General features: G+C 43.8%; 1 protein-coding gene across 1 annotated transcript in view; it reads left to right on the top strand.

Annotated features, from left to right (window-relative positions):
* The first annotated feature begins 18,308 nt into the window (after positions 1-18,308).
* Positions 18,309-27,368, top strand: part of LOC137378306 (putative nuclease HARBI1) — a 28,397-nt gene continuing 19,337 nt past the window's right edge. The window contains exon 1 of the mRNA XM_068048567.1: positions 18,309-18,513. Coding sequence (XP_067904668.1) covers positions 18,309-18,513 — 205 coding nt within the window. The remainder of the gene's footprint in view (positions 18,514-27,368) is intronic.

Raw genomic sequence — 27,368 nt, 5'->3', positions numbered from 1 at the left:
ATGAAAATGGAATAGTGTAGGTCAGATGGTTTCACAGGTCGGTGCAACATCGAGGACCGAAGGGCCTGTACTGCGCTGTAATGTTCTAGTTCTAATTCAAGTGAAAGGTTTGTGGGGGGTGGGAGGGGGGGCGGTGGTGGCTGTTGGTGGGGAAGAGAATAAAAGGGAAGATGTGTGATAGGGCAGAGGGCAGGAGAGATTAAATAATAAAGCTGTCATGGGACAAAGGCAAAGAGCGTGTTAAATCTCTCAATATGTCCCGCCATCTTCAAAGGTCAATACACTTGCACCCCCAGGTTCCTCTGTTCCTGCACACTCTTTAGAACTGTGCCATCAAGTCTATATTGTCTCACTCTATCATTTCTGCCAAAGTGCATCACCTCACACTTGTTTGTATTAAATTCCATCTGCCACTTGTCTGACAATTCTGCTAGTCTATCTAAGTCCTGCTGCAGGTGGTTCGTATCATCCTCACTGTTTGCAACTCCTCTAAGTTTGATATCATTGGCAAATGTTGAAATTCTACTCTGTATTCCAAGATCCATGTCATTTATATATAGCAAAAAAGCAGTGGTCCTAGAACTGACCCTTGGGGAACACCACTGTCCACCATCCTCCAGTGTGAAAAACAACCATTTACCGTGACTCTGGACACTGACCCACTTATTCCATGAGCCTCAATTTTGTTAACCAGCCTTTTAGGTGGCACTTTGTTGAACACTTTGTTCAAATGTATATGGACAACATCCACTGCACTCCCTTCATCAGCCTTCTCTGTTACGTCATCAAAAAATTCAATTAGATTAGTCAAGCATGAAATCCGTGCTGACTCTTCTTAATTAATTCAACCCTCTCCAAGTGCCTGTTGTTTTTTTCCCTGATTATTCCCTGATTATTGTTTCTAAAACCTTTCCCACCACTGATGTTAAACTAACTGGCCTGTAGTTGCTGTACTTTCTTGAATAAGGGTGTCACATTTGCCACTCTCCAATCCTCTTCTCTAACACTTTCCTTTTATTTATTATAATATCTCACCTCATTTTTAACCTATTTAAGATATATCATCTCCCAGTATCTTTCTCTTTTATAAAGACAGAAGTGAAGTAATTGCTCAGTATCCCTGACAATTACTATTATTCTCTACGAACCCATTATCCTCTCCTCTCAGGAGTCCCATCTCACATTTAACAATTCTCTTTTTACTGATATATTTGTAGCATACTTTACTATTCATTTTAATATTTCCCAACCAATTATGGCATCAAGCTTCTTTTTGCAGCACAGTGAAGACATATAGGTACATGAAGAGAGCCTGACAATACCTCTCATAGTGAAAAAATGCAGAATCTTGTGGCAAATTGGCTTCCATTTATTGCAGTGGATGAATTTTAAAGTTATAGCAACAGGAAACCCTGAAAGAAAGAATTTTAAGTTTTCTCAGAAAAATCTGGGAATATTTCACATACCGGGAATTTGTTGGAAGTGCTAATTGTTCTGTGGACAAATTGCCAGGATCCACAAACAACAATGGAATGAATGACAAGTTAATCTGTTGTTGGTATTAGTTGACGGGTGAAATTGGTTCTGAGTTCTAGAAGAACGGTTTGCTCTTCATCCACAGGAATAGGACGGTACTTTACTCCCTTCATACTGAACTAAAGTGCTATGAAGCCCTACGGTACAACTTGAGCTACAGTCTCGTGACTGAAAGGGATGTGCATTATCAATTGAGCCAAGCTGATGATATAGTGCAAATTCTGTCTAAAACAGATTTGAAAAATATTTGCTTCTGTGCTATACTCTTATGTTGCAGAAAAATGGGAGATAAGGGTGTGTAGTATGAACAGAATTTTTTAGAAGAGGGGCAAATACATTATATTAAAGTTCTATTTACACTTATGGTGCTGTCCTGAAAAAAAAAATCATTGTAATGTTTTATTTCACTTTTTTATATATCTTTTCCCCAACTGAATAGGCAGGATCTACTCACTAGGGTGGCACAGTGGTTAGCACCACAGGCCTCACAGCTCCAGCGACCCAGGTTCAGTTCTGGGTACTGCCTGTGTGGAGTTTGCAATTTCTCCCTGTGACCGCTTGGGTTTCTGCCGGGTGCTCCGGTTTCCTCCCACATACCAAAGACTTGCAGGTTGATAGGTAAGTTGGCCATTGTAAATTATCCCTCATGTAGGTAGGTGGTAGGAGAATTGAGGGAAGGTGGGGATGTAGTAGGGAATATGGGATTAATGTAGGATTAGTATAAATGGGTGGTTGATGGTCGGCACAGACTTGGTGGGCCGAAGGGCCTGTTTCAGTGCTATATCTCTCTATGACTAGCACCATCTGTGGCTGGCTGTAAGGCGTGATTTTACCCTTTGTGTCACTGAGATTTCTTACCACCGTCCAGCATCTCCTTGTTGGCCACCATTGAAGTTTATGTACAGAGACCCACAATTGAGCTTCCCTGGTTCAATACAATGGACTAAAGATACAGTGTGCCAATAGGCTGCCTGTTTTCAGTGTCATTGTTAGTACTTTATATTATGAAGGTTTCTTATCTTAAATGTATCCTAAAATAGTCATGATTGAAACCAACCAAACAAGATGATGTGTATTTTGTCAGATAGTGAGGCTTTGGCTCTGTTGTTTACTTGTTACACAATCTGCTTTTGGCAGATATCATGGAAGCAAAGCACAGATTACCTCTCTCTCTCTGTCACACACACACACAGGTACACATACACAGACACACAGACGCACTTTTTCTTTCTTCCTTTTCCATAGTTTTGGTTTAATGTTTCTCCATAACTTACAGTGCTTTCTAAATTATACACCTCTCTATAACATTGTGAGCTATCTAGGGTAGGATATTGGAAAAATTGTAAATCTGAGAAACGTACAGTCTAAAGATTTTTCCTCTTGTGTAGCATTGTGAAAATCACAGCTGCTGTAATTGGCATTAACTCGACAATGAGACGTTCAGTGGCATTAACAATTATGAATCTTCAAGTCCAACTAAAGACTACACTTCTTCACACCCTACCTCCTGTAAGGACTCCATTCCATTCTCCCAGTTTCTCCGTCTCCGACGCATCTGCTCTGATGATGCTACCTTCCATGACGGTGCTTCTGATATGACCTCCTTTTTCCTCAACCGAGGATTTCCCCCCACTGTGGTTGACAGGGCCCTCAACCGTGTCCGACCCATTCCCCGCACCTCGACCCTCACCCCTTCCCCTCCCTCCCAGAACCGTGACAGGGTTCCCCTTGTCCTCACTTTTCATCCCACCAGCCTCCATATCCAAAGGATCATCCTCCGCCATTTTCGCCACCTCCAGCGTGATGCCACTACCAGTCGCATCTTCCCCTCCCTTCCCCTGTCAGCATTCCGAAGGGATCGTTCCCTCCGCGACACCCTGGTCCACTCCTCCATTACCCCCACCACCTCGTCCCCGTCCCAGGGCACCTTCCCTTGCAATCGCAGGAGGTGTAATACCTGCCCATTTACCTCCTCGCTCCTCACTATCCCAGGCCCCAAACACTCCTTTCAGGTGAAGCAGCGATTTACTTGTACTTCTTTCAATGTAGTATACTGTATTCGCTGCTCACAGTGTGGTCTCCTCTACATTGGGGAGACCAAGCGCAGACTGGGTGACCGCTTTGCGGAACATCTCCGCTCAGTCCGCAAGCAGGACCCTGAGCTTCCGGTTGCTTGCCATTTCAACACTCCCCCCTGCTCTCATGCTCACATCTCTGTCCTGGGATTGCTGCAGTGTTCCAGTGAACATCAACGCAAGCTCGAGGAACAGCATCTCATCTACCGATTAGGCACACTACAGCCTGCCGGACTGAACATTGAGTTCAATAATTTCAGAGCATGACAGCCCCCCACTTTGCTTTCATTTTTAGTCATTTTTAGTTATTTTTTCTTCCTTTTTTTTTTGCATTCCTTTTTACATTTTTTACAATCTTTTTTTGCATTTATTTATTTCATTTCATCTTAGTTTGTTCAGTTTGCTTACCCACTGTTTTTTTCAGGTTGTTTTTCTTCAGGTTTGCACTTGCTGATGTTCAATATTCAGTATATTCACACCTAATCTGTACTAATGCTTTGTCTTTCAACACACCATTAACATATTGTTTGCCTTTGCTCCGTGACCTTTTGGTCAGCTATGTGGCCTGGTCCAATCTGCACCTTCTCCTTTGTTATCTCTTGCCCAACCCCCACCTCACTTGTTTATAATCTGTGACTTTTCTAATATTTGTCAGTTCCGAAGAAGGGTCACTGACCCGAAACGTTAACTCTGCTTCTCTTTCCACAGATGCTGCCAGACCTGCTGAGTGAGTCCAGCATTTCTTGTTTTTGTTTCAGATTTCCAGCATCCGCAGTATTTTGCTTTTATAAAGATTTTAACTATCTGTGCCATCCCTGTGAAAATGAATACCTTTTTAACTTTTGTAAGAAACATGTTTCAGTCTGAAAATTTGGAAACATTTACAGTGATAAAAGCCCACCAGCAACATTGGCTTCACCCTGTGTATAACAGTTAACATAGCCTTTCAGTAACAGGACAACTGTTATTATTTTCAAGTGGAACTTGATATTGAAATACTCATGATTGGGAAAGCAATAGCAGATAATTAACATCATAAATCATTTACACCTTTAAGTCATAAATACTACAGAACCATGTAGTCTTGACCTCTGTAATTAGCAATTCATTTATTCTAACATTGGCAAATAAACAAACTGTTCCCTCCTTTGCCATCAGTACTAAAAATTGAAACCATGGCAGTCCAGGCCTGTAATAATTTTGTAATCCATGGACAGTCCGAAGTTTACTGAAACCTCAGTCAATTCATATTAACCTTTATTACCTCCACATTAATATTAAATGATTATTAAAATAAAGGTTTAAAAAATTACAAGCAAGCAGTTTACTTTTCCAAATAGATAGTGTGTGTTTGTGTATGTATGTGAGGGAGGGGGAGAGGAACTGGCAATCATAGAATCATAGACTGGTTACAGCACAGAAGGAGGCCATTCAGCCTATCATGTCTGTGCGGGCTCTCTACCCGAGCAACTCAACTAGTCGCACTTCCTCTCCACTTCCCCATAGCCCTATAATTTTTTTTCCTTCAGGTGCTGTCCAATTCCCATTTGAAAGCTGTGATTGAGTCTACCTTCACCCCATTCTCAAGAAGTGCATTGCAGTTCATAACCACTCGCTGCGCAGAACAAGTTTTTCCTCATGGCTGTTCTGCCTTACATTGATATTCTCTGGTTCTCGACCCTTCTGCCAATGGTAACAGTTTCTCTCTATCTACCGTGTCTGGATGTCCCCATGGTTTTGAACACCTCTATTAAATCTCCTCTCAACCTTCTCTTTTCTAAGGAGAGCAGCCTCGCTTATCCAATCTATCCAAGTAACTGATATCCCTCATCCCTGGAACCATTCTCGGAAATCTTTTCTGCATCCTCTCTAAAGCCTTCACATCCTTCCTAAAGTGTGGTGCCCAGAATTGGACACCATTCTTCATTTGAGGCTGAATCAATGTTTCATAAAGGTTCATCATAACTTCCTTGCTTTCATACACCATGCCATTGGCTGGGATTTTACCCTTGATAGACGAGGGCCGTCCACCAACTGAAAAGCGAACCCTCTTCTGACTGGCCTGGGGATCCGACCCGTATTTTGTGGGTGCCCGGCCTTTATTTGCTCTGAGGCGGGGCTTCTACCCACTTGAAGCAGCAAGTCCCGCCTAATAGAGCTGCTGGCCAATCAGCGTGCCAGCTGCTCTTAGTCCCAGCAGCGCCACCAAGAGCAGTGGAGATTGAAAGAATTGCAGCCCAGCGACCCGAAGAAGATGTTGGGGAGCCCGTAACCAAGGTAAGTTTTGGTTACCTCATCAGGGGTGATTGGCTGGGCCCCGGTAAGGCAAGGGTGGTCGACTGGGGGGACGGGGGTGTGGGTTGGGGTTGGAGCAGCAGGAGCTCCCTCCATCGGGCATCGGGTGCCTGATCATGAGGGTCCCAGCCACCGCAGGCCATCAGAGAGCCGCCTGCTTTTAACAGGTGGCTTCTCTCAGGCCTTGGTCACCCGACCGGCCATGGGTAAAATCCCCGTGGCGGCGGGCGGAGGCCCTTAAGTGGCCGTTAAGTGGTCACGTAAGGGCCTTGATTGGCCTGAGGCGGGCGGGCCGTTTTTAGCGGCCGCTGCCCTGCGTAAAGTGTCAGCGAAGACGGGAGCGGGTTGGGAAGGGCACCCTGAGCCTGCCGCTCCATCTTCCACCCCCACCACCCGCCACCTTCCCTCTCTTTGGGGGGCGTAAAGGTCAGCCCATTATCTATAAAGCCCAAGATCCTGTATGCCTTTTTAACTACTTTCTCAACCTGCCCTGCCACCTTCAACGATTTGTGCACATATATCCCCAAGGCACTCTGTTCCTGCGCCTTCTTTAGAATTTCACCTTTTATTTTATATTACCTCTCCTCATTCTTCCTACCAAAATGTATTACTTCATCGTTCTCTGCATTATATTTCATCTGCCACGTTTCTGCCCATTCCACTAGCCTGTCTATGTCCTCTTGAAGTCTATCACTGTGCTCCTCACAGTTCACAATACTTCCAAGTTTTGCGTCAACTGAAAATTTTGAAATTGTGCCCTGACCCAAGTCTAGGTCATTAATAAAAATCAAGAAAAGTAGTAATCCCAGTACTGACCCCCAGGGAACCCCACTGTATACCTTCCTCCAGTCCAAAAAACAACCGTTCACCACTAGTCTCTGTTTCCTGTCACGCAGCCAATTTCTTATCCATGCTGCCACTGTCCCTTTTATATCATGGGCTTCAACTTTGCTGATAGTCTGTTATGCGGCACTTTATCAAATGCCTTTTGGAAGTCCATGTACACAACATCAACCACATTACCCTCATCAACCCTCTCTTCAAAAAAACTCAATCAAGTTAGTTAACGATTTTAACAAATCCGTGCTGGTTTTCCTTAATTTTGTCCTGGATTATTGTTTCTAAAATCTTTCCCACCACTGAGGTTAAACTGACTGCCCTGTTGTTGCTGACTTTATCCTTCCACCCTTTATTGAACAATGGTGTAGCATTTGCAATTCTCCAGTCCTCTGGCACCACCCCTGTACTAAGGAGGATTGGAAGATTGTGGTCAGAGATTTTGCAAATTCCTCCCCTACTTCAAATGAACTTGAAATTCAAACTCATCTAAATATCAGGAATTGCACCAAATTGAGCCAAATCCAGTTGAGTTCTTTTTGAGATTCAGGGAGTGCTAGGAGTGAGTTCAGTTTTCACATCTGTTTTGCCATGTTGAGCCTTTAAAACTATGAGTTGGATTTAGTTGAGCTCCTGACGCGGGCTCTGTCTCCGTTATGGGGTGGACAGGTGTGGCTGGAGGTTTGAACTGACGGCGGCCTGCCATGAAGCCCGATGCCGAGATTGCAGGGCCCGATCTTCCCGGAGGCACCCCCGCCACTCGGTGGCGGGACCTGACTTTAAATATTTAAATAAAGGATAGGCATACATTTACATACCTTTCATCGTGATCTTCCATGTGACAGCTGGCACTCACACACCTTTACTTTCCCATTCAGGGAAAGCTGTCACCACTGAGATGGGGGAGGGGGGAATTTAGGATTTTTAGTGAAGTGGTGGAGGGGGGGGGGGGGGGAGCACGGTGCATGCAGATGGGGGTCAACATTTCTAGTGTAAGGGGTGGGGGGAGTGGCAGAAGGGGTGACCTCTGCACTTTGTGCAGTTGTAGGGGGTGGTCAGATATTAAATGTAAGTGTTTTGTGAGGGGTGGGGGGAAACTGGGCGACCTTTTTTTTTGTATTGTGGGAGGGGTGTGCGGTCTATGGACCAGAAATCTATTAACAATATTTTTTTTGGGGGGAGGGGAGGTACAGGCTTCAATTGTGCAGGTCTTGCAGCCCTTTACAAATGGCAGCAGTGCCTGTGCAGAGGCAGCTGACAATGTTGCAGAGCCCGCCCCCACCACGTGATTGGGGGGGCAGACTGCTCTGCATATGTAGGTGAGCTGCCGCACAATAGATCGCGGCAGCATGGTAGCACGTGCTTATTTTGCCCGTCGCCGTTCCTGGCTGAATTTTACTAGCCCCTTGATGTTGGGGGTTGTGGTGAGGGGGGGCCTGGCCCGTAAACTACTTGCGGGAGCAGCCTGCCACGGCCCTGACGCTGAGAAAGCCTTGCCACATATTACTAGAGGCAGCAAGGCTTCGGTGCGGTCCCAGCGGGGCCTTCATTTGAATATTAAAAATAATTTTTAAAAATGCAGATAAGCCTCCCTCATCCCGGCGACCGAACCACGGTGATATTATGGATGCTGGCTGCAACTTGTGTGCCTTCGGAACTCCGTACGTGTAGGGAAAATGCTAGAACCTATTATGAAGGAGATTGTAGCAGGGTAAGTCGAAAATCTTAATGCGATCAGGCAGAGTCAATGTGGTTTTGTGAAAGGGAAATCGTGTTTGACTAATTTATTAGAGTTCTTTGAGGAAGTAACAAGCAATGTGGATAAAGGGGAACCTGTAGATGTAGTACACTTGGATTTCCAAAAGGCATTTGATAATGTGCCATATGAAAGGTTATGACACAAAATAGGAACTCATGGTATAGGGGTAACATATTAGCATAGATAGAGAATTGGTTAGTTGACAGGCAGCAGAGATTAGGGATAAATGGGTCATTTTCAGGTTGGCAAGTTATAACTAGTGGCGTGCCACAGGGATCAGTGCTAGGGCCTCAACTATTTGCAATCTATATCAATGACTTGGATGAAGGGACAGAATGTATGGTTGCTAAATTTACTGATGACACAAAGATAGGTAGGACAGTACATTGTGAAGAGGACATAGGAATCTGAAAAGGAATATAGATAGGTTAAGTGAGTGGGCAAAACTCTGGCAGATGGAGTATAATGTGGGAAAATGTGAACTGGTCCACTTTGGCAGGAAGAATAGAAAAGCAGTATATTATTTAAATGGAGAGAACCTGCAGAACTCTGCGGTTCAGAGGGATCTGGGTGTCCTGGTGCATGAATCACAAAAAGTTAGAATGCAGGTACAGCAAGTGATCAGGAAGGCAAATGGAATGTTGTTGTTTATTGCAAGGATACTGGAATGCAAAAGTAGGACGTTCTGCTACAATTGTACAGGACATTGATGAGACTACATCTGGAGTACTGTGTACAGTTTTGGCCTCCTTAATTAAGGAAGGATATAATTGCATTACAATCAGTTCAGAGAAGGTCCACTCGACTGATTCCTGGGATGAAGGGGTTATGAGGAAAGGGGGCTTGACAGGGTGGATGCTGAGAGGATGCTTCCTCTTATGATAGAGACTAGAACTAGGAGACACAGTTTAAAAATAAGGGGTCACTCATTTAAGACATAGATGAGGAGAATTCGTTTTCTCTCAGAGGGTTGTTAGTCTGTGGAATTCTCTTCCTCAGAGAGGGTCATTGAATATTTTTAAGGCTGAGCTCGATAGATTCTTGATTGATAAGGGAGTCAAAGGTTATGGCAGTAGACAGGAAAGTAGAGTTAAGGTCACAATCAGATCAGCCAGGATCTTATGGCCTACTCCTGCTCCTAATTCGTATGTTCGTACGTATGATTAGGGTAATGTGATTTTCTAATTCTTCTTCCTGCATTAGCTTATTGCTGTTCTTAACTTTCAATGGAAGGAGAGTGAGTAGCTATATGATTATATCTGGAGGTGTTGGTTACCCAATTAAAAAGCAGTGGCTTTCAGGCTCAAATTACGTTAGTGGTAGCAGTGATCAGGGCCTAAGGCAAATCTACTTCATACATTTATTATTGCTTTTTAAATAGGGCGATAAAAGGGCATTTAAAATTACTGAGCAGTTTAATAGGATTGATTAAATTGTTTGACTGGACAGTGTCAGTTTTCCCTGTACTTATGTTATTGCTGTTGCATACAGTGCAGTTTATTATGTAGTCACCCTTACTGTCATTGTCCTGTTCAGGCTCTGTGCACCATGTGTAATGAAATAGTGAATACGTTTTGCTATTATAAAATTTTTGAAAACCAAAGTACTGAAAGTTATAATTAATGGTATATCAATGCAACATTGTGATTGGAATAATGATGTTGAATGATTTGCTCTACAGTCTATTGTGGCTGAATTTAATGATTCCACCACCGTTCACGGCACCAGGCATGCAAAATTGTGGCAGTCCCGCGTTTCACGTGAGCGGCTGTGCCATCGCGATTACACATTGGGTGGCCCTTTAACATAATGGAGGCAGCCATCCCCCCCAATCACGTGGTGGGGCGGCAGGCAAGACGCCATTCACAGCATTAGCTGATCTCAGAGCAGGTGCTGGCGCCATCTTTAATAGCCTGCCAAACATGCATTCACTCTTTCCTTGCATTTTACAGCAGCTCAGACATCGGAAACGTCTCTCCATTAACATGAATTGCAACCTCAACATGCAGCACCCTGGGAAGACTGTTGAGAATGTCAGAGATCAGAGCAAAGGTGGCCTCATAGTTCTGTGATGCCTCCCTGCTGATTCTCCTCCAGGCTGCAAGGGAAAGGCAAGAGGTTCTTTTTCTCAGTGATGGCAAGAAGAGGTCCTCCCGCCCGATCAAGCAAGCCTGGATGGAAATCACAGAGGAGCTCGCTCAACACAACTGGCTGCAGTGTAGGAAGAGGGTCAATGACCTCGTGCATTCAGTCAAAGTAAGTGCTACATTCCAAAGTTGCTTTGTGGGTTTTGGGTGTCACTACACGGTGTGCCACATGGTGAGTGTGCCACTGCCATTCCAAAGACAGGGAGGTGATAATATCAAGACAGATGCATGGCTGCATCTGTGAAACAAGTCTCCCTCGTTTATACCTCAGCCCAAGTAAATCCCATGACAGGCTGAGTCAGTATGAGATACATTACATCCCCCAGTTGTTGAAAGGGGCCCATGTTAGCAGAACTGTAATGGTGAATCGTATGCCAATTTATAATTTCAACATCCTTGCTCTTGCAGGTGAAGAGGGCCTATAACAGAAGGGAGGTGGCCAAGACTTGTGGTGGAGTGCCAAACATGCGTCCTCTCAGCCAGGCCAAAGAAGAGGCCCTAGAATAGCGGGGAGCCAAGGTGGAAGCGCTGTTTCAGATGGGTTAATCAGGGTCCCTGTGCAAGAGAGTGATTATTGCCGATCAGCTAAAAATTCATTAATAACGGAGAGTTATCTCTAGCATGCTGTCCTTAATGGGAAAACTATAGCCTAACCCACACATGTCGTTTTCATTGTATCTTGAAGGGACTCCCGTCAACTGCTGAGGAGGAACAACACTGAGAATGCACTGTCCCATTACGCTCCTGCACCTTTCACCAGTGCAGACACTTTCACTTCGGTGGGTCACTGCTAAGTTTTAGAATCAGGGTCACAAGTTGGTGAAAGCACCACGCACACACCTGAGCAGCTGGCTGAGGCTGAGATAGCCGAGGCCTCTGACAGTCGGAGGATTGTGGGTGGCCAGCCCATGCTGAGCCCCAGGTTGATGATGAGCCTCTGGTGTCAACAGCACAGGGCATGCTGGAGTTGCAGAGAAAGATAAGGCAACATCTGGTGGAGATGCCAGAGGCCATGCGCAGCCTTGAGTCGACAATGGGGGAGTCCATCCATGCCATGACTGCTGCCATGTCTCAGACATACGAGCGTATGGCTTCCTTCATTGAAAGGTTGGCAATGCTCTTGGCGGGCCACCTTCCACAAATCCTCCATTATCTGAAAACCCTCGCCCTGGCCATGATTTCAGATCGGCAGTGGCAAGGTGAAAGAAGGACCAGGAGGAACCTGGAGACTTTTCCCACTTCTCTGGTGAGCAGGGAGGTTCAAGTGAGCCTTGAGAGGGAGGAGAGGCTGTGTTCCACATCTGTGGTCTCCACTCAGGGCGTTTCGAGTGTGGACACCTGCTCCTCAGCCCCTCTGCCAGTAAGCCCAGCTGCAGCAGCCGCAACACCTGAGGAGAGTCGTGCATCAGTACCTCCAGTCCTCAGACATCCAGAGAGCACCTGCCGAAGTCATCTCAGGCCAAGGGGTGTCCTGATCAACAGCCTGCCTCCAGCACAGTTGATGGCACAGGGGTCACACCATGTAGGAGCACCCACAAGCGTATAAAAAAACTTAGCCATACATGGGTATTCACGTGTGGCATTACTATGTCATGTACAATTTAATTAAATGCTCTTTTATGCTAAACGTTTGCCTTTATTGTATGGAAACCATTTCCACCATGCCTTAACTGTAACCCTCTGAATTCCAACATACCCCTTAGGGCAGTGCTAATGTGAACACGGACCTCATTATTAGGACACTGTGAGTGAAGAAGTAATCACCATATGCTCTCCCATGGGCCCTCGCACACAATGTAGCTGGTCCATATTCAGGTAACACAGAGGGCAAGGAGGTGGAAACCTACATGCCTGAAGGTCAGTATTTATTGCATTGTTATTGAGTAGACATCAGGGTGCCTGAAAGCGAGTCATTATGAGGTTGTCTCTTGCCTCCATTGCGCATCATTCACCATGTCTGTCCTCCATCTTCCCGGAAAATGGGCACACACCTGTCGGAAATGCTTTCGGTGGTCACAGACCAGTTGAACGTTGATTGAATGGAAGCCCTTCCTGTTGATGAAGGCACTAGTTGGTCCATGGAAGCTTTGATGGCCACACTGTGTCCAATCTATTACACTTTGCACCTGTGGGAATCCAGCAATTGCCCCAAATCCGATGGCCTTCTTGGCTTGACTGTCAGGGTCATCCGGTAATGCAAATAATCACTGGCCCTCTTGGACAGGGCATTGGTCACTTTCTTGATGCTGCAGTGTGCTGCTGCCTGGGAGACCCCACACAGGTCCTCAGTGGATCCCGATGTGTAAAAGTTGAGCGCCATGCTTATATTTAGGGTGACCACCAAATCCCATTGGTCGCAAATCATCCTGCAGAAGTCTCCATAGGTACGTGACGGCCTCCCTGAAGAGCCGCAGCCTTTGCTGACAGTGTCACTCAGAGATCTGCAGGTAGGAGATACAAGTCCACTAGACTCTTTGGCGTACTTGGGCCCTTCTTGGCCTTGCCGGCTGTTGCTGTTCGCGTCTTGAAGCTTCAGGGTGAGGCGCAGCTGCCTCTTGGGCCCACTTCTGTTGGACGCGCCTCAACATGCCAAAGGAATCCAGAAACATGGGGTGAATGAGACGCGTGGCAGGTCCCTGGGTCCTTCAGCTCCCTTCTGATGCAGAGTTGAGCCTGTCTAGCCAAATATCTTTGTAAATGTTTGCTCGTCTGGATGCCTGATGTGGCCCTAGAGTAAAGGTTAATGTTGGTCTACCATCGTTTCCAACTGTGCGAGACATCACACACATTACAACATCGTTTATGGTGCCCTCTAATAGCCCCCCAGCGCATACAACCTGTATTCTTGCAGAGCAGCCCCTTTACACCGAACCCCCTTGCAGAGCTCCCCCCATTCACACATCCCGCTTGCAGAGCTCTCCCAATACACATAACCCCAGCACACATAACCCCCAGTACACATAACCCCCCGTACACACAACCCCTGTGGATACTCAGCATAGCAGCAATGGCTGCAGTATCCCCCACTTGCCTTATGCTACTGTGGTCAGGTTACCTTCCCTTTCACAGCACTGAGGCACCGCCAGCTTTTCAGGGTCGCGAATCTGAAGGCATGTGTTTGCGGCATGTCACCCACAAAATTACGGACCGTTTGCTGGATTGGAAATAATTACATTCAAATTAGTTAAACAGCATTTCAGCCATTTAAATTACATTGCTGCTGCGTCGGAGCATCAGTATCGCCATGGTACTTCCCTCCCTCTGATATAATGGGGACACTGCGACACGGCACTGGGTTTCGGGGCTGATGACTCCGTGGCAATTCTCTGCCCCCCCACACCATCAAGCCCGCCTTAGATGGAAGCACAAAATCCAGCCCTTGTTCACAAGTTTTCACTTTGAATGGAATAGGAATTGAATAACTTATGCAAGTTTTTGCAAAACAATGCACAACCAACATCTGTAATCTTGCAATATTTTGTTTAATATTTATCAGTTCATTTTGCTTGATTTCTCAATAATCACAATGTAATCAACCACTTGCACTCATTTAAATCCATATTACTGGAATCATTATGTGGAGGCTCGGACTTGAGAATCTGCATCTTGCACAAAAGAAAACAATCATTGTTCTGAGAGTTTGCTTCTACATGTAGATCTATATCCATGATTACCTTCAATAGCTGGTTGTCTGTTGGAAAGACATTATTTGACACCTGTGTTCGTTTCCTGCCTTCTTTATGCTACTGAAAGTGCTGCAGTGATGAATGGTTTTATTGATTGAAGTTAAAGGTAAGATAACTAAAAGAAAAAGAAATGCTGAAATTACAATACTTCTTAATGGAAAATAAATATGTGAAAGCAATTCAAGTACCATATAATTAAGCAGTATAGTAACCCAAGAAGTAGGAACTCTTAAATAGAAACAGACAGTTTTGGAATTGTTCAACCAGCATCCCAAAGGGCAAAGCATCTTTTCTGTTTTAAAAAGCTGGCAGATCTGCTTTGTATTTCATGCATTTGACATTTTTTCTTATTATTATTTCTAACATAGGAACTCTTCATTCTCCCTTGGCAGTTTGAAATTTGAGCTTTAGTGCTGCTTATTGCTTTAAATTGTTTTCTGTGGTGTAGCAAATGTTATTAGTTCTCAATTGGCCACTTGATAGAGTGGCACATAGAGTGAAGATATTTCATATCGAGGGAAATAAAAACCAAAGGAGGACAGCCTATATATTTGAGTTGTGGTTCATGCTTGCTGTTTCTGGACAACCACACAGCAATCCAACCTGTTAGATGCTTTCATTTGAATTAAGACAATACCAAGGAGAAGATCATGTCAGGCAAAAATGCAAAAGAAACCAGGGAGTGAGAAACAGGACAGCATTAGTCAGGAAGTATTTTTGCTCTTTTTATTTTTCAGAATGATACCAATAGATGAAAGATGATCTAGAGCTCAGTCAAAACTTATTAAAATTATTATATTTAATGCTGTATAAGAACATCTCATACACATACATAGTAATTTACCCAATGTCTGTATGTGAAGCAAAACTATGCTTTTGAAATGAAGCTATTTTATTTTGTAATGTTTTGCATCTCTTGTATTTATGTGTATCTATGTATATCTGAGAGAGAACACAAAACAAGAAAGAGTTGATTAAAAGGAGGGACGTTCTGAAAGGGTTGTACTGTTATTCAGCTGTGAAAGGAGATCTGAATGAAAATCCTGCATATAAACCTGTTACATAAGCAGAACTTTTATGAGCTATAAATGCTGTTATGAAGATATTTGGGAAAGAAGAGAGGCTGCAAATTAGTGTGATTTTTTTTCTTGAGGCTTAAAACCTACCCTACCCCAATGCTCATTTGATACTTAAAACTGGTAGTGTTGTTGTGGTCTGAATGGAAGTACTTCAGCAATTGATTTAAAACTGGTTGTTTGAATTAAACTCAGCTGACTCTTGTTCCTAAGTGTGAGAGAGGGAAAGGCAGAAATGTCTTGTGTAGATAAAAGATCTAAAATCGTTATAGACCAATGTAGAACATTCATGTTGCTTATTTTCCAGTGGAAAGTAGTTGTGTTTTCTCCTCCCGTTTCCTAAGACTTGCATTTATAATTTCACAACCTCAGGACATCCCAAAACACTCAACAACTAGTGAAGTACTTTTGAAGTGTAGTCATTGTTGTAATGTAGGAAACACAGCAGGCTATTTGCACACAGCAAGCTCCCACAAACAGCAATGGTATAGTGACCAGATAATCTGTTTTTATGATTTTGCTAGACGGATAATTATTGGCCAGAACACCAACAGGGGAGCTCTCCCCTGCTCTTTTTCAAATCAGTGCCATGGGATCTTTTGTGTCTATATGCACAGGAATTAATATATTTACGATACAGTGGGAGTAGCAGTTATTGGAATAATACAAATTATTCATTGTTACAGGCAAAATTATGCTCTTACATTTCCTGCTTCAGTTTATTCCCTTTTGTCACCTCTTCTCGTGAAAGCACTAACCTGTGTAGGATAAGGTGCACCAGCAGCGCTTAGCTATCTTGGCCAAATGGCGTTTCTTATTTTGGGAGTACATACAATGACCACCACTGGCTATTGAACTGTGGAGGTGAGAGTCACAGCTGAATCTGATCCTTTCCTCACCGATATCCACATTTGTGCACTTTCCAACAGAAGTCACTGGATGGCAATCTGAAGAAAGAATCATGTTTATTTTTTATACTTCCCAGCCCAGGGAAACCAGAACCAATTGTAATGCCCTAGCTGAAATCAGATAATTCAGCGTAGAGCAGGCTGCAGTTTTGGTGCGAAGCACTCTTATTCCTTTTGTCCCTCCAAAAAATAAATTTCAACAGACCATTTTTGGTCCTCTTCAGCTGTATTCTTCACCCAGTTTTCTTCCAAAATGGCAACTGAAGTCCACGGTGTGCTAATTTGTATATTAATTTCCTATGAACTGAAACAGGTGGCCATGCCAGCTTCCCAGCAGCAGGCCTCTTTCAGGTTGGCATCATTTGGAGTGGGAATGGGGTGCTTTGTTTTCCCTCATGTTTTTCGAGGATGTGCCACCATGTTTCCACTTGGCAAAGCCAGTGAAAATCTCCCCCATTATTTCTGTTGTCTTGCTCCTGGTACACTGTATTGATGTTTAATAACTTGGTCCTGAAATTATGCAATGTAAAAATATCCCAGTGCATAATGTCTTCTTCTAAAGCTCATCGCACTACTATTTTAATGCTACTAATTAAAAATAAATGGATTAACACCTCTCCTAATGTTGTGTGATTGCTTTTAAGAGTAATGTACCTTTAATATCTTGGTATGCTAATGAGCCAAGTACCAGGATGTAGGCACGTGACTACATGCCAGTCTCACTCTGCTACTGTAACACCAAGAGGGAAGTCCTATAATATGTTAGCTCTGTACTGTATATATTAGTTAGCTGTTTAATAAACCTGTTTCAGATCTTCAAACAACCTGAACTTCACGCATCTCATTTATGTTGCATCAGACAACATAAACATCTTTTCATTGCATGGTGGCAGCTGCAGTGAGAAGAAAAAAAATCCAAGTTTGAAGACTACAGGAAAATAGCTTTTTAAAACTACCTCCCTACAGCTGGAAGAGAGAAAATTAAAGAAAAATACTGGTCCAAATAGGTGCCTCATGCTGTCGAAGACAGAGCTGAACGACAGACTGCAAGGAAATCGGGTGAGTCATTCTGTCGATGGGCGAGGGATACTGCTTTAAAAAAAAGCTTTGAAGTCCTTCAGCAGATTAATTTTTGTTTCAAAAAGCTCTGAAGTGCCTAAAAATTGAACTTTTTCAAAGCCTCTATTAAAAAAAATGGAGAAGAACTGACTGCCCTCTCAGGCTGAACAGTGATCGGCACCAGTATCGGAAGCGCCCGACAGAAAAAAGCGCAGGAATTCTTGATACAGTTCACAGCTAGAGCTATCAAGAGAAACCATTAAATCAATCAAGCGTGAATGCATTCCTTCATTCAGCCAGAGTTTTAAAAAAAACCATTGAAGCAATAAGAATTGCCTATTGAATGGCTGCATAAACAAACTAGCAAAAAAAGGCACATGAAATACCTATTTGTTCAGCTATGTAAACAGAAAACACTTAGTGCTGGAAGCTGGACAAACAGACAAGCTGCTGCTGTCAATCAAATCAGCCAAGCCAGTTTCTTAAAGAGGAAACAGTAGAGAGTCACAGAACCAGCTCTTAAAGCAAGTTTTAATGCAAAAGAACAGCAGAAAGATGGATTCCAAGTTTCCCAACATGAACTGGAAAGCCATAGATATCCTATCTGAGTTCTAACTGTTCAAACAGAGAATACAGTTATGCTTCACAGACTAAGTGATGGTAAAACCAGAGAAGCAAGCTCTAAAATTAATGGTAGTGATTGGAAATGAGAGATTGCACAGAATCAATACCTCAGAAATATCTGGAGGACCAGAAAGATCCCGCAAACTGATGGAAAGTGCTGGAAGATCAGCTCAGATTAAGAGTGAATTTTCAAACTCACCTCCTGGAATTGATGTCCTACAGACAACAGCCACAGGAATCAATAGACCAGTTTGTAGCAAGGGCAATGAATACAACTTCTCAGAAACTGAGCTGTCAGACTGAATAATGGAACTGGTGATCATATCAACACCTGTTAAAGTAGTTCAGAAAGACCTCTGGGGAAAAAAGCAAGGTCACAGCATCGATGCACTTCTGGAAGATGGCAGAAAATATAAAGCCATTGTAGCTGGACAACAGCTCCTGCAAGAACTAGGCGCAGCCAACAGTATCGGCACGATAACCAGGTCAAAAAGAGCAATAAAGCTGTGTGGTAAGTGTGCTTGGTTGACAATGGCACTAGTGCAAATGTCCTGCCAGTCCGAACCTTCAAATATATGTACCAGAGTTGTTGGAGACTGATGATACAACTGACAACTGCCAAACTATCTGCATACGATGGGTCACCCTCCCTTGCAATGGCATATTAACAATGCAATGCAGATACGGCAAGTCGGTTTCGAAACCGCAAACATTCTACCTAGTCAACATGCGTGGACCGGCAGTGGCAGGACTACCAGCGTGTAAGAACCTCGACACCATAACTATCCATGAGAGCATTGCCAAAGGGAAATCTCCAAGAACCGAAACCTGCTCGCAGACTCTGACCAGCATCAAACAGTGCAGTTTGGAAACCCAGCAACAGCACAACTATGCTACGACTTCACTTCTGCTCTTTAGAGAGCCGCCAACACCACAACGAGCCAGAACGGACAGTTATCTCCACGAGACCAAGTATTCTTCCCCCAACAAGTCCTCGACTTTGAGCCCCAAGCCTTCAGACGCAGAGGATCAGGAGAGATGAAGGACACGCAATGTCCTGAAGAGGCAGAGGAGGAATGAGTTGAAGCAATGTCTAAAATAGTCAAAAGAGGAGGTTTAGACAAATGCATTAAGCAATATTAACAGTATGAATGCAATTTATTTTTCTTTATCCCACATTGCAGTATGTGCTAGCTGAAGGTTTAAAAGGTGAAATTGGTCCAAGCCACCAGCACAAAACAGGCTCATAGGGATTCAGCAGACGATTTTTCACCATGTCCGATCTTCTTTCCATTGAAATTCACAGCACGTTGGTTTGGAGTCTTGTTTCCTAGTCTCACTGTCGCTTTTACGTGGTTTAAAATGAAAAAGCTTTGCAATATTTTCCAAGTCAATGGAAAATAAAAACTGGCACAATAAAAAATTTTGTTGCCGATTCACTGCTAGCCCGTTTCTCACTGCTGGCATAGATGAATTTTGCCCCTACATTGTCATTGTTCCTGCTCTGATTATGTACTTATCATGCAAATGTTTTCTACCAAAGTTACAATGGAGGAGTGGTAATTTGAAATTTAACCTGTACAATTTAATAATACTTATGCCTTGATTTTTTTTTAACTTTTCATGCACAATTTGACACTGAATGAAGCCAAAATCAAATTAGTAGGTCCTCCCTTACTCACACGCAAGTAAGTTTGGTAGCAAACCTCAATAAAAATGGAAGAAATTGATAGGAGAATATATGATGTGAAGCAAAATTAAGAAATGTGGGACTTATAACAGCCAGAAAATAACTGTGAGAAAAATATAAAATCTGTGACAAAAGAAAAATATTTCTGAGTGAGTGTAGCCAGAGAACAGAGAGAAAATGAAAAAGGAGATAGAAATGAAACCTCTGAAATGAAAGCAAGAAGTAGCTGTGAAAGGTGCAGAGGTTACAGGATCAGAGATAGAGAATTACAAAGGAGTTTAAGAACTGACAGGACTCCAGGTCCATGAAAAAGACATTTAGGAAAAAAAAGCATAGAAAGGAAAGAGTAAATGCCAGTTTTTTATTTTATAGAAGTTTGATTTATTATACTTTCTCTCTTTATATTTTGGAAATCCTACTCCAACGAATGTATTCATAGCATTCAATACACTTTTCATGTATTTTACTCAGTAACAATGGGGATAAATTTCTGTGGTTCACACCATTTTATCAGGATCTCTGCAGCTTTTCCACCAAAATTACAATGGAGAAGAAGGAGAACTGCCATGAAGATTCACCTCCAATAAATCATAATAAAAATCTGCATTGGTTTAGTTATAGTCTTTGTAATGGTATCACCCCATTGATATAGTATTGTTCAATTTGGGTAAGCTGTATCAAAGATCTAGGGCGGATACTCATGCTATGTGGAAAATATGGCATAAAGTGACATGATGGTATGATTCGTGGTTAATAGTACTGGACTAGCAATCTTGAGGTCATGGGTTCAAATCCTGCTTTGAAAATTGAAATGTATGGCTAGCACCAGAAAATAATTCTGAAAGCTGCCAGATTGTTGAAAACACCCAACAAATATCGTTTAGTGAAGTGAACATGAAACACCTACCCATTCTTGTCTACATATGACTCCAGTCCCACACTATGGGGTAAATGTTTGCCGTAATGCCTGGGTAGTAATCTAACGGACTGAAAATTGGTCAGGGTCTACAATTCGTTCCCTTCCATTCCCCCAGATTATCAACCAAGAGATAAGATGAAAATTTACCCATGTGTGTTTGACTCTTAGTGCCTTCTGAGAAATTAGGGCTAGTCAATAAATACTGCCTTGAGAATGTTGCCTAAGAACAAAGAAAAAAAACTAACAATGCCTCAATGCTACAAATGCAAGTAAGCTTTAGCCCTGCTGCTTTGAATGGTGTATTTTCCATACACCATCAGCTACCCAGCATGTGTCTTTCATACACTATATATAACTTTAACATTTTTCATTCCAGTTTTGGAATATATTATTACAAGTTAGTAAACTGAATTTGGCACCATTGTTATCGCTTCTCCTAACCCAGTCCAGACTACACAGGAGGGAAAGCTTATTACTACATGTCGGATAAGCTTGCTGACCTAATAAGGAGATAACTGCTTTGAAAAAAGGATTAGCTGTAACACTGGCTGATGTGTTGGATACATGATGAGACTCAAACCAGTCCTCCTCCTCAATGGCATCATTCAGATATCCATAGAGTTTACTGAAGGCTAGTTGACAGGATGTGGGCTGTCTGCTGGCATTATATCTCATGTATTTCAAAGTTTCTCACATATTGAAGTGTGAAATCTGTTGAAGAGATAAAAATGTGCTGTTGCAATGTTGTTTATTTACCTCACAGCTCGCCATACAATTACATTTCATTGCATAATTTGAAGTTTATTGGTGTACTTTTTTTATACATGGCGTACTTAAACATCGGCACAGTGGCACAGTGGTTAGCACCGCAGCCTCACAGCTCCAACGACCCAGGTTCAGTTCTGGGTACTGCCTGTGGGGAGTTTGCAAGTTCTCCCTGTGACTGCGTGGGTTTCTGCCGGGTGCTCCGGTTTCCTCCCACAGCCAAAGACTTGCAGGTTGATAGGTAAATTGGCCATTGTAAATTGCCCCTAGTGTAGGTAGGTGGGAGGAGAATGGTGGGGATGTGGCAGGGAATATGGGATTAATGTAGGATTAGTATAAATGGGTGGTTGTTGGTCGGCACAGACCCGGTGGGCTGAAGGGCCTATTTCAGTGCTGGATCTCTAAATAAATCTGGGGTTAAATTTTCAAGATGAAGGCAGGAACCAGGTCTGGTTTTGGGACCGAAACCTGCGTCCTCTGGGAAACTGATTCCGATTACAACTTTCAAGTGGGAAAGCCTTAATTGATGCGGAGATGGGTTTCCTGTCCTCTTAGAGCCAGTGGGATTGAAAATGTTAGTTGGTCAGATCAAGTGTGGGACTCATGTAGAGGGTTGCTGTCACTGAGGCTGCTGGCTACCTGAGGGAGAGATCTGCCTCCCACAGCACCAGAGGGAAGCGAGATGTCACAGCAGAGCTGGAGGCCTAGCACTAGGGGCAGGGCAGACTCTCGTTTCATCAGTGCCCACCTGGATCTAATGCTGGAGGCTGTGAGGGAGAGGAGGGAGGTCCTCTTCCCGGAGGATAGCAGGGGGAGGTCACCTTGTCATGCAGCAGGGGCACCTCTCTGTTCAGTGTTATCTCCCTCCATTCCCTCTTCCTTCTCCTCTCTTACCTCCTGCTCCTCCCTAATGAGCTGTCTCCTTCCAGGGCCTCATTGTCCTCAAGGTCCACAACTCTCCAGAGGCCATGTTATGGCGAGCACAGCAGACTACAACAATGACCGAGACCCTTGCATGATGGTATTGGAGGCCTCAACCCGACCAATCCAGGCACCAGAATCGGAACTTCACAAGCCCGATAGCCTACTCAATGGTTGTTCTGCTGAGCAGGTGGCATTGGTTGTATCGCCTCTGTGTCTCTCTCTGGGGTTGCCGAAGAGGGGTCAGTAGCCATCTGTTCAAGGGATTTGCCTTGCCCCCACAAGCATGTTAATGAGTTCTTTAATGAGCTCAACAAGCAATTAATTGGACGTAGGCGCATGACCCGTTCCCTCCCTGCCGGCTGCACTTTAAAAATAGCATTGCGTTCCGGAGACAGCGGGACCCTGTGTCGACCTCCGATAATGTAATATTCAAATCACACTCGCTGCCATTCCCATCCTCAGCGGAGTTTGAAAATCCGGCCCCTGGTTACTACATTCCGATACTGCTTGCATGTAATGTGTGTTTCAGGAACGTTAGTTATGCAAGGAATTCAGTTTGGATAATTTACCTAAAATTTATAATCTAATACTTTTCCATTTACTGCAAGAGTTTTCTGCATTACTTGGAACAATTTTTTTTACACTGATTGCTTCTTTTGCTATGTCTCTTTTTCTTGGCAGACAGGCATCTTTTATTTAAAAATTGCATATGATCCCCAACTTAGCTAGCAAGAAAATAATGGTGCAGGGTTTGAGAAACATGTCTTTTTTACCAACATACAAAAGGAATAAGCTCTTCTTCCTGTAATCTAATAGAATCATAGAAACATGCAACACAGAAGGAGGTCATTCGGCCCATCATACATGTGCTGGCTCTTTGGAACATATAGAATCGTAGAAATTTACAGCAAGAAAGGAGGACATTCGGCCCATCGTGTCCATGCTGGCCAAGAAGTAGTCATTCAGCCTGATCCCACTTTCCAGCTCTTGGTCTGTAGGCTTGTAGGTTAAGATGCTTCAAATACATATCTAAGTCCTTTTTAAATGTTATGAGGGTTTCTGCCTCTACCATCCTTTCAGGCAGTGAGATCCAGATGCTTACCACCCTCTGGGTGAAAAAGTTCTCCTCAAATCCCCTCTAAACCTCCTACCCTTTTACTGTAAATCTATGCCCCATAGTTATGAACCCCTCAATCAAGGTGAATAGGGCCTTCCTGTCCACTCTGTCAAGACCCATCATAATGTTATACACTTCAATTAGATCTCCACTCAGCCTCCTCTGTCCAAAGAAAGCAACCCCAGCACATCTAATCTTTCCTCATAACTAAAATTCTCCAGTCCAGGCAGCGTCTTTGTAAATCTCCTCTGTACCTTTTCCGATGGTGCGTTGACCAGACCTCCAGCTGTGGCCTAACTAGTGTACAGGTTATACAGTTCCAGCATAACCTCCCAGTTCTTACATTCAGCTAGTAAAAGCAAATATCCCGCATGCCTTCTTGACCAGCTTATCTGCTTGTCCAGCCACCTTCAGGGATCTGTGAACATGCCAAGGCTCCTCTGTACTTCTCAGTATCCTACCATTTATTGTGTATTCCCTTGCCTTGTTAGCCTTCCCAAATGCAATGCCTCACACTTCTCTGGATTGAACTCCAATTTTCACAGTTCCACCCACCTGACTAGTCCGTTGATATCTTCTTGCAGTCTACAGCTTTTTTCTTCATTATCAACCACATGGCCAATTTAGGAATCATCTGCAAACTTCTTAATCATACCTCCTACATTCAAGTCCAAATCATTGATATATGCCACAAAAAAAAACAAGGGACCTAGTACTGAGCCCTGTGAAACCCCAATAGCAAAAGCCTTCCATTCACTTTCCTTCCATTCCATTCATCAACCATTACCCTTTGCTTCCTGCCTATGTTGGATCCAATTTGCCACTTTGCCTTGGATTTTCCCGCCACCGAGATTATGCTGACAGGTCAGTAATGACTCAGTCTATCCCTTTCTCCTTTTTAAAACAATGTTGCAACATCAGCTGTCCCCCAGTCCTCTAGCACCACACGTAAAAGCCTCTTCTATTTCTTCTCTTGCTTCCCTTAACAGTCTAACCAGTGTGGGGATTTATCCACTTTCAAAGATATTAAACGCCTTAATACTTCCTTTCTCACTATATGCATTACTGGTCAAAGAGGATATCACAGCTGTGCTGAAGGAGGGCACTATGGAGGACTCGAGCAGTGAGGCAATATGGGCAGAACTCAGAAATAGGAAGGATGCAGTAACAATGTTGGGGCTGTACTACAGGCCTCCCAACAGTGAGCGTGAGATAGAGGTACAAATATGTAAACAGATTATGGAAAGATGCAGGAGCAACAGGGTGCTGGTGATAGGAGATTTTAATTTTCCCAACATTGACTGGGATTCACTTAGTGTTAGAGGTCTAGATGGAGCAGAATTTGTAAGGAGCATCCAGGAGGGTTTTCTAGAGCAATATGTAAATAGTCCATCTCGGGAAGGGGCCATACTGGACCTGGTGTTGGGGAATGAGCCCGGCCAGGTGGTTGAAGTTTCAGTAGGGGACTACTTTGGGAATAGTGATCACAATTCCGTAAGTTTTAGAATACTCATGGACAAAGACGAGAGTGGTCCTAAAGGAAGAGTGCTAAATTGGGGGAAGGCCAACTATACCAAAATTCGGCAGGAGCTGGGGAATGTAGATTGGGAGCAGCTGTTTGAAGATAAATCCACATTTGATATGTGGGAGGCTTTTAAAGAGAGGTTGATTAGCGTGCAGGAGAGACATGTTCCTGTGAAAATGAGGGATAGAAATGGCAAGATTAGGGAACCATGGATGACAGGTGAAATTGTGAAACTAGCTAAGAGGAAAAAGGAAGCATACATAAGGTCTAGGCGGCTGAAGAAAGACGAAGCTTTGGAAGAATATCGGGAATGTAGGACCAATCTGAAACGAGGAATTAAGAGGGCTAAAAGGGGTCATGAAATATCTTTAGCAAACAGGGTTAAGGAAAATCCCAAAGCCTTTTATTCATATATAAGGAGCAAGAGGGTAACTAGAGAAAGGATTGGCCCACTCAAGGACAAAGGAGGAAAATTATGCGTGGAGTCAGAGAAAATGGGTGAGATTCTAAACGAGTACTTTGCATCGGTATTCACCGAGGAGAGGGACATGACGGATGTTGAGGTTAGGGATAGATGTTTGATTACTCCAGGTCAAGTCGGCGTAAGGAGGGAGGAAGTGTTGGGTATTCTAAAAGGCATTAAGGTGGACAAGTCCCCAGGTCCGGATGGGATCTATCCCAGGTTACTGAGGGAAGCGAGAGAGGAAATAGCTGGGGCCTTAACAGATATCTTTGCAGCATCCTTAAACACGGGTGAGGTCCCGGAGGACTGGAGAATTGCTAATGTTGTCTCCTTGTTTAAGAAGGGTAGCAGGGATAATCCAGGTAATTATAGACCGGTGAGCCTGACGTCAGTGGTAGGGAAGCTGCTGGAGAAGATACTGAGGGATTGGATCTATTCCCATTTGGAAGAAAATGGGCTTATCAGTGATAGGCAACATGGTTTTGTGCAGGGAAGGTCATGTCTTACCAACTTAATAGAATTCTTTGAGGAAGTGACAAAGTTGATTGATGAGGGAAGGGCTGTAGATGTCATATACATGGACTTCAGTAAGGCGTTTGATAAGGTTCCCCTTGGTAGGTTGATGGAGAAAGTGAAGTCGCATGGGGTCCAGGGTGTACTAGCTAGATGGATAAAGAACTGGCTGGGCAACAGGAGACAGAGAGTAGCAGTGGAAGGGAGTTTCTCAAAATGGAGACGTGTGACCAGTGGTGTTCCACAGGGATCCGTGCTGGGACCACTGTTGTTTGTGATATACATAAATGATTTGGAGGAAAGTATAGGTGGTCTGATTAGAAAGTTTGCAGATGACACTAAGATTGGTGGAGTAGCAGATAGTGAAGGGGACTGTCAGAGAATACAGCAGAATATAGATAGATTGGAGAGTTGGGCAGAGAAATGGCAGATGGAGTTCAATCCGGGCAAATGCGAGGTGATGCATTTTGGAAGATCCAATTCAAGAGTGAACTATACAGTAAATGGAAAAGTCCTGGGGAAAATTGATGTCCAGAGAGATTTGGGTGTTCAGGTCCATTGTTCCCTGAAGGTGGCAACGCAGGTCAATAGAGTGGTCAAGAAGGCATATGGCATGCTTTCCTTCATCGGACGGGGTATTGAGTACAAGAGTTGGCAGGTCATGTTACAGTTGTATAAAACTTTGGTTCGGCCAGATTTGGAATACTGCGTGCAGTTCTGGTCGCCACATTACCAAAAGGATGTAGATGCTTTGGAGAGGGTGCAGAGGAGGTTCACCAGGATGTTGCCTGGTATGGAGGGTGCTAGCTATGAAGAGAGGTTGAGTAGATTAGGATTATTTTCATTAGAAAGATGGAGGTTGAGGGGGGACCTGATTGAGGTGTACAAAATCATGAGAGGTATAGACAGGGTGGATAGCAAGAAGCTTCTTCCCAGAGTGGGGGATTCAATTACTAAGGGTCACGAGTTCAAAGTGAGAGGGGAAAAGTTTAGGGGGGATATGCGTGGAAAGTTCTTTACGCAGAGGGTGGTGGGTGCCTGGAATGCGTTGCCAGCGGAGGTGGTAGACGCGGGCACGATAGCGTCTTTTAAGATGTATCTAGACAGATTCATGAATGGGTAGGAAGCAAAGAGATACAGACCCTTAGAAAATAGGCGACAGGTTTAGATAGAGGATCTGGATCGGCGCAGGCTTGGAGGGCCGAAGGGCCTGTTCCTGTGCTGTAATTTTCTTTGTTCTTTGTTCTTGTTCAGCTAATATTTCACACTCCTCCTCCCTAATTGCAATATCTGTGTCATCCCTTTCTTTTGTGAAAACAGATGCAAAGTCTTCATTGAGAACCATACCAACCTCCTCAGCCTCCACACACAGGTTGCCTTTACGGTCCCTAAAAGGCCCTACTGTTTCTTTAGTTATCCTCTTGCTCTTTATGTATGTATAGAAAATCTT

Source organism: Heterodontus francisci, chromosome 16 (assembly GCF_036365525.1).
Source record: "Heterodontus francisci isolate sHetFra1 chromosome 16, sHetFra1.hap1, whole genome shotgun sequence".
Classification (NCBI taxonomy): domain Eukaryota; kingdom Metazoa; phylum Chordata; class Chondrichthyes; order Heterodontiformes; family Heterodontidae; genus Heterodontus; species Heterodontus francisci.
This window is presented reverse-complemented; position numbering and strand designations above follow the sequence as displayed.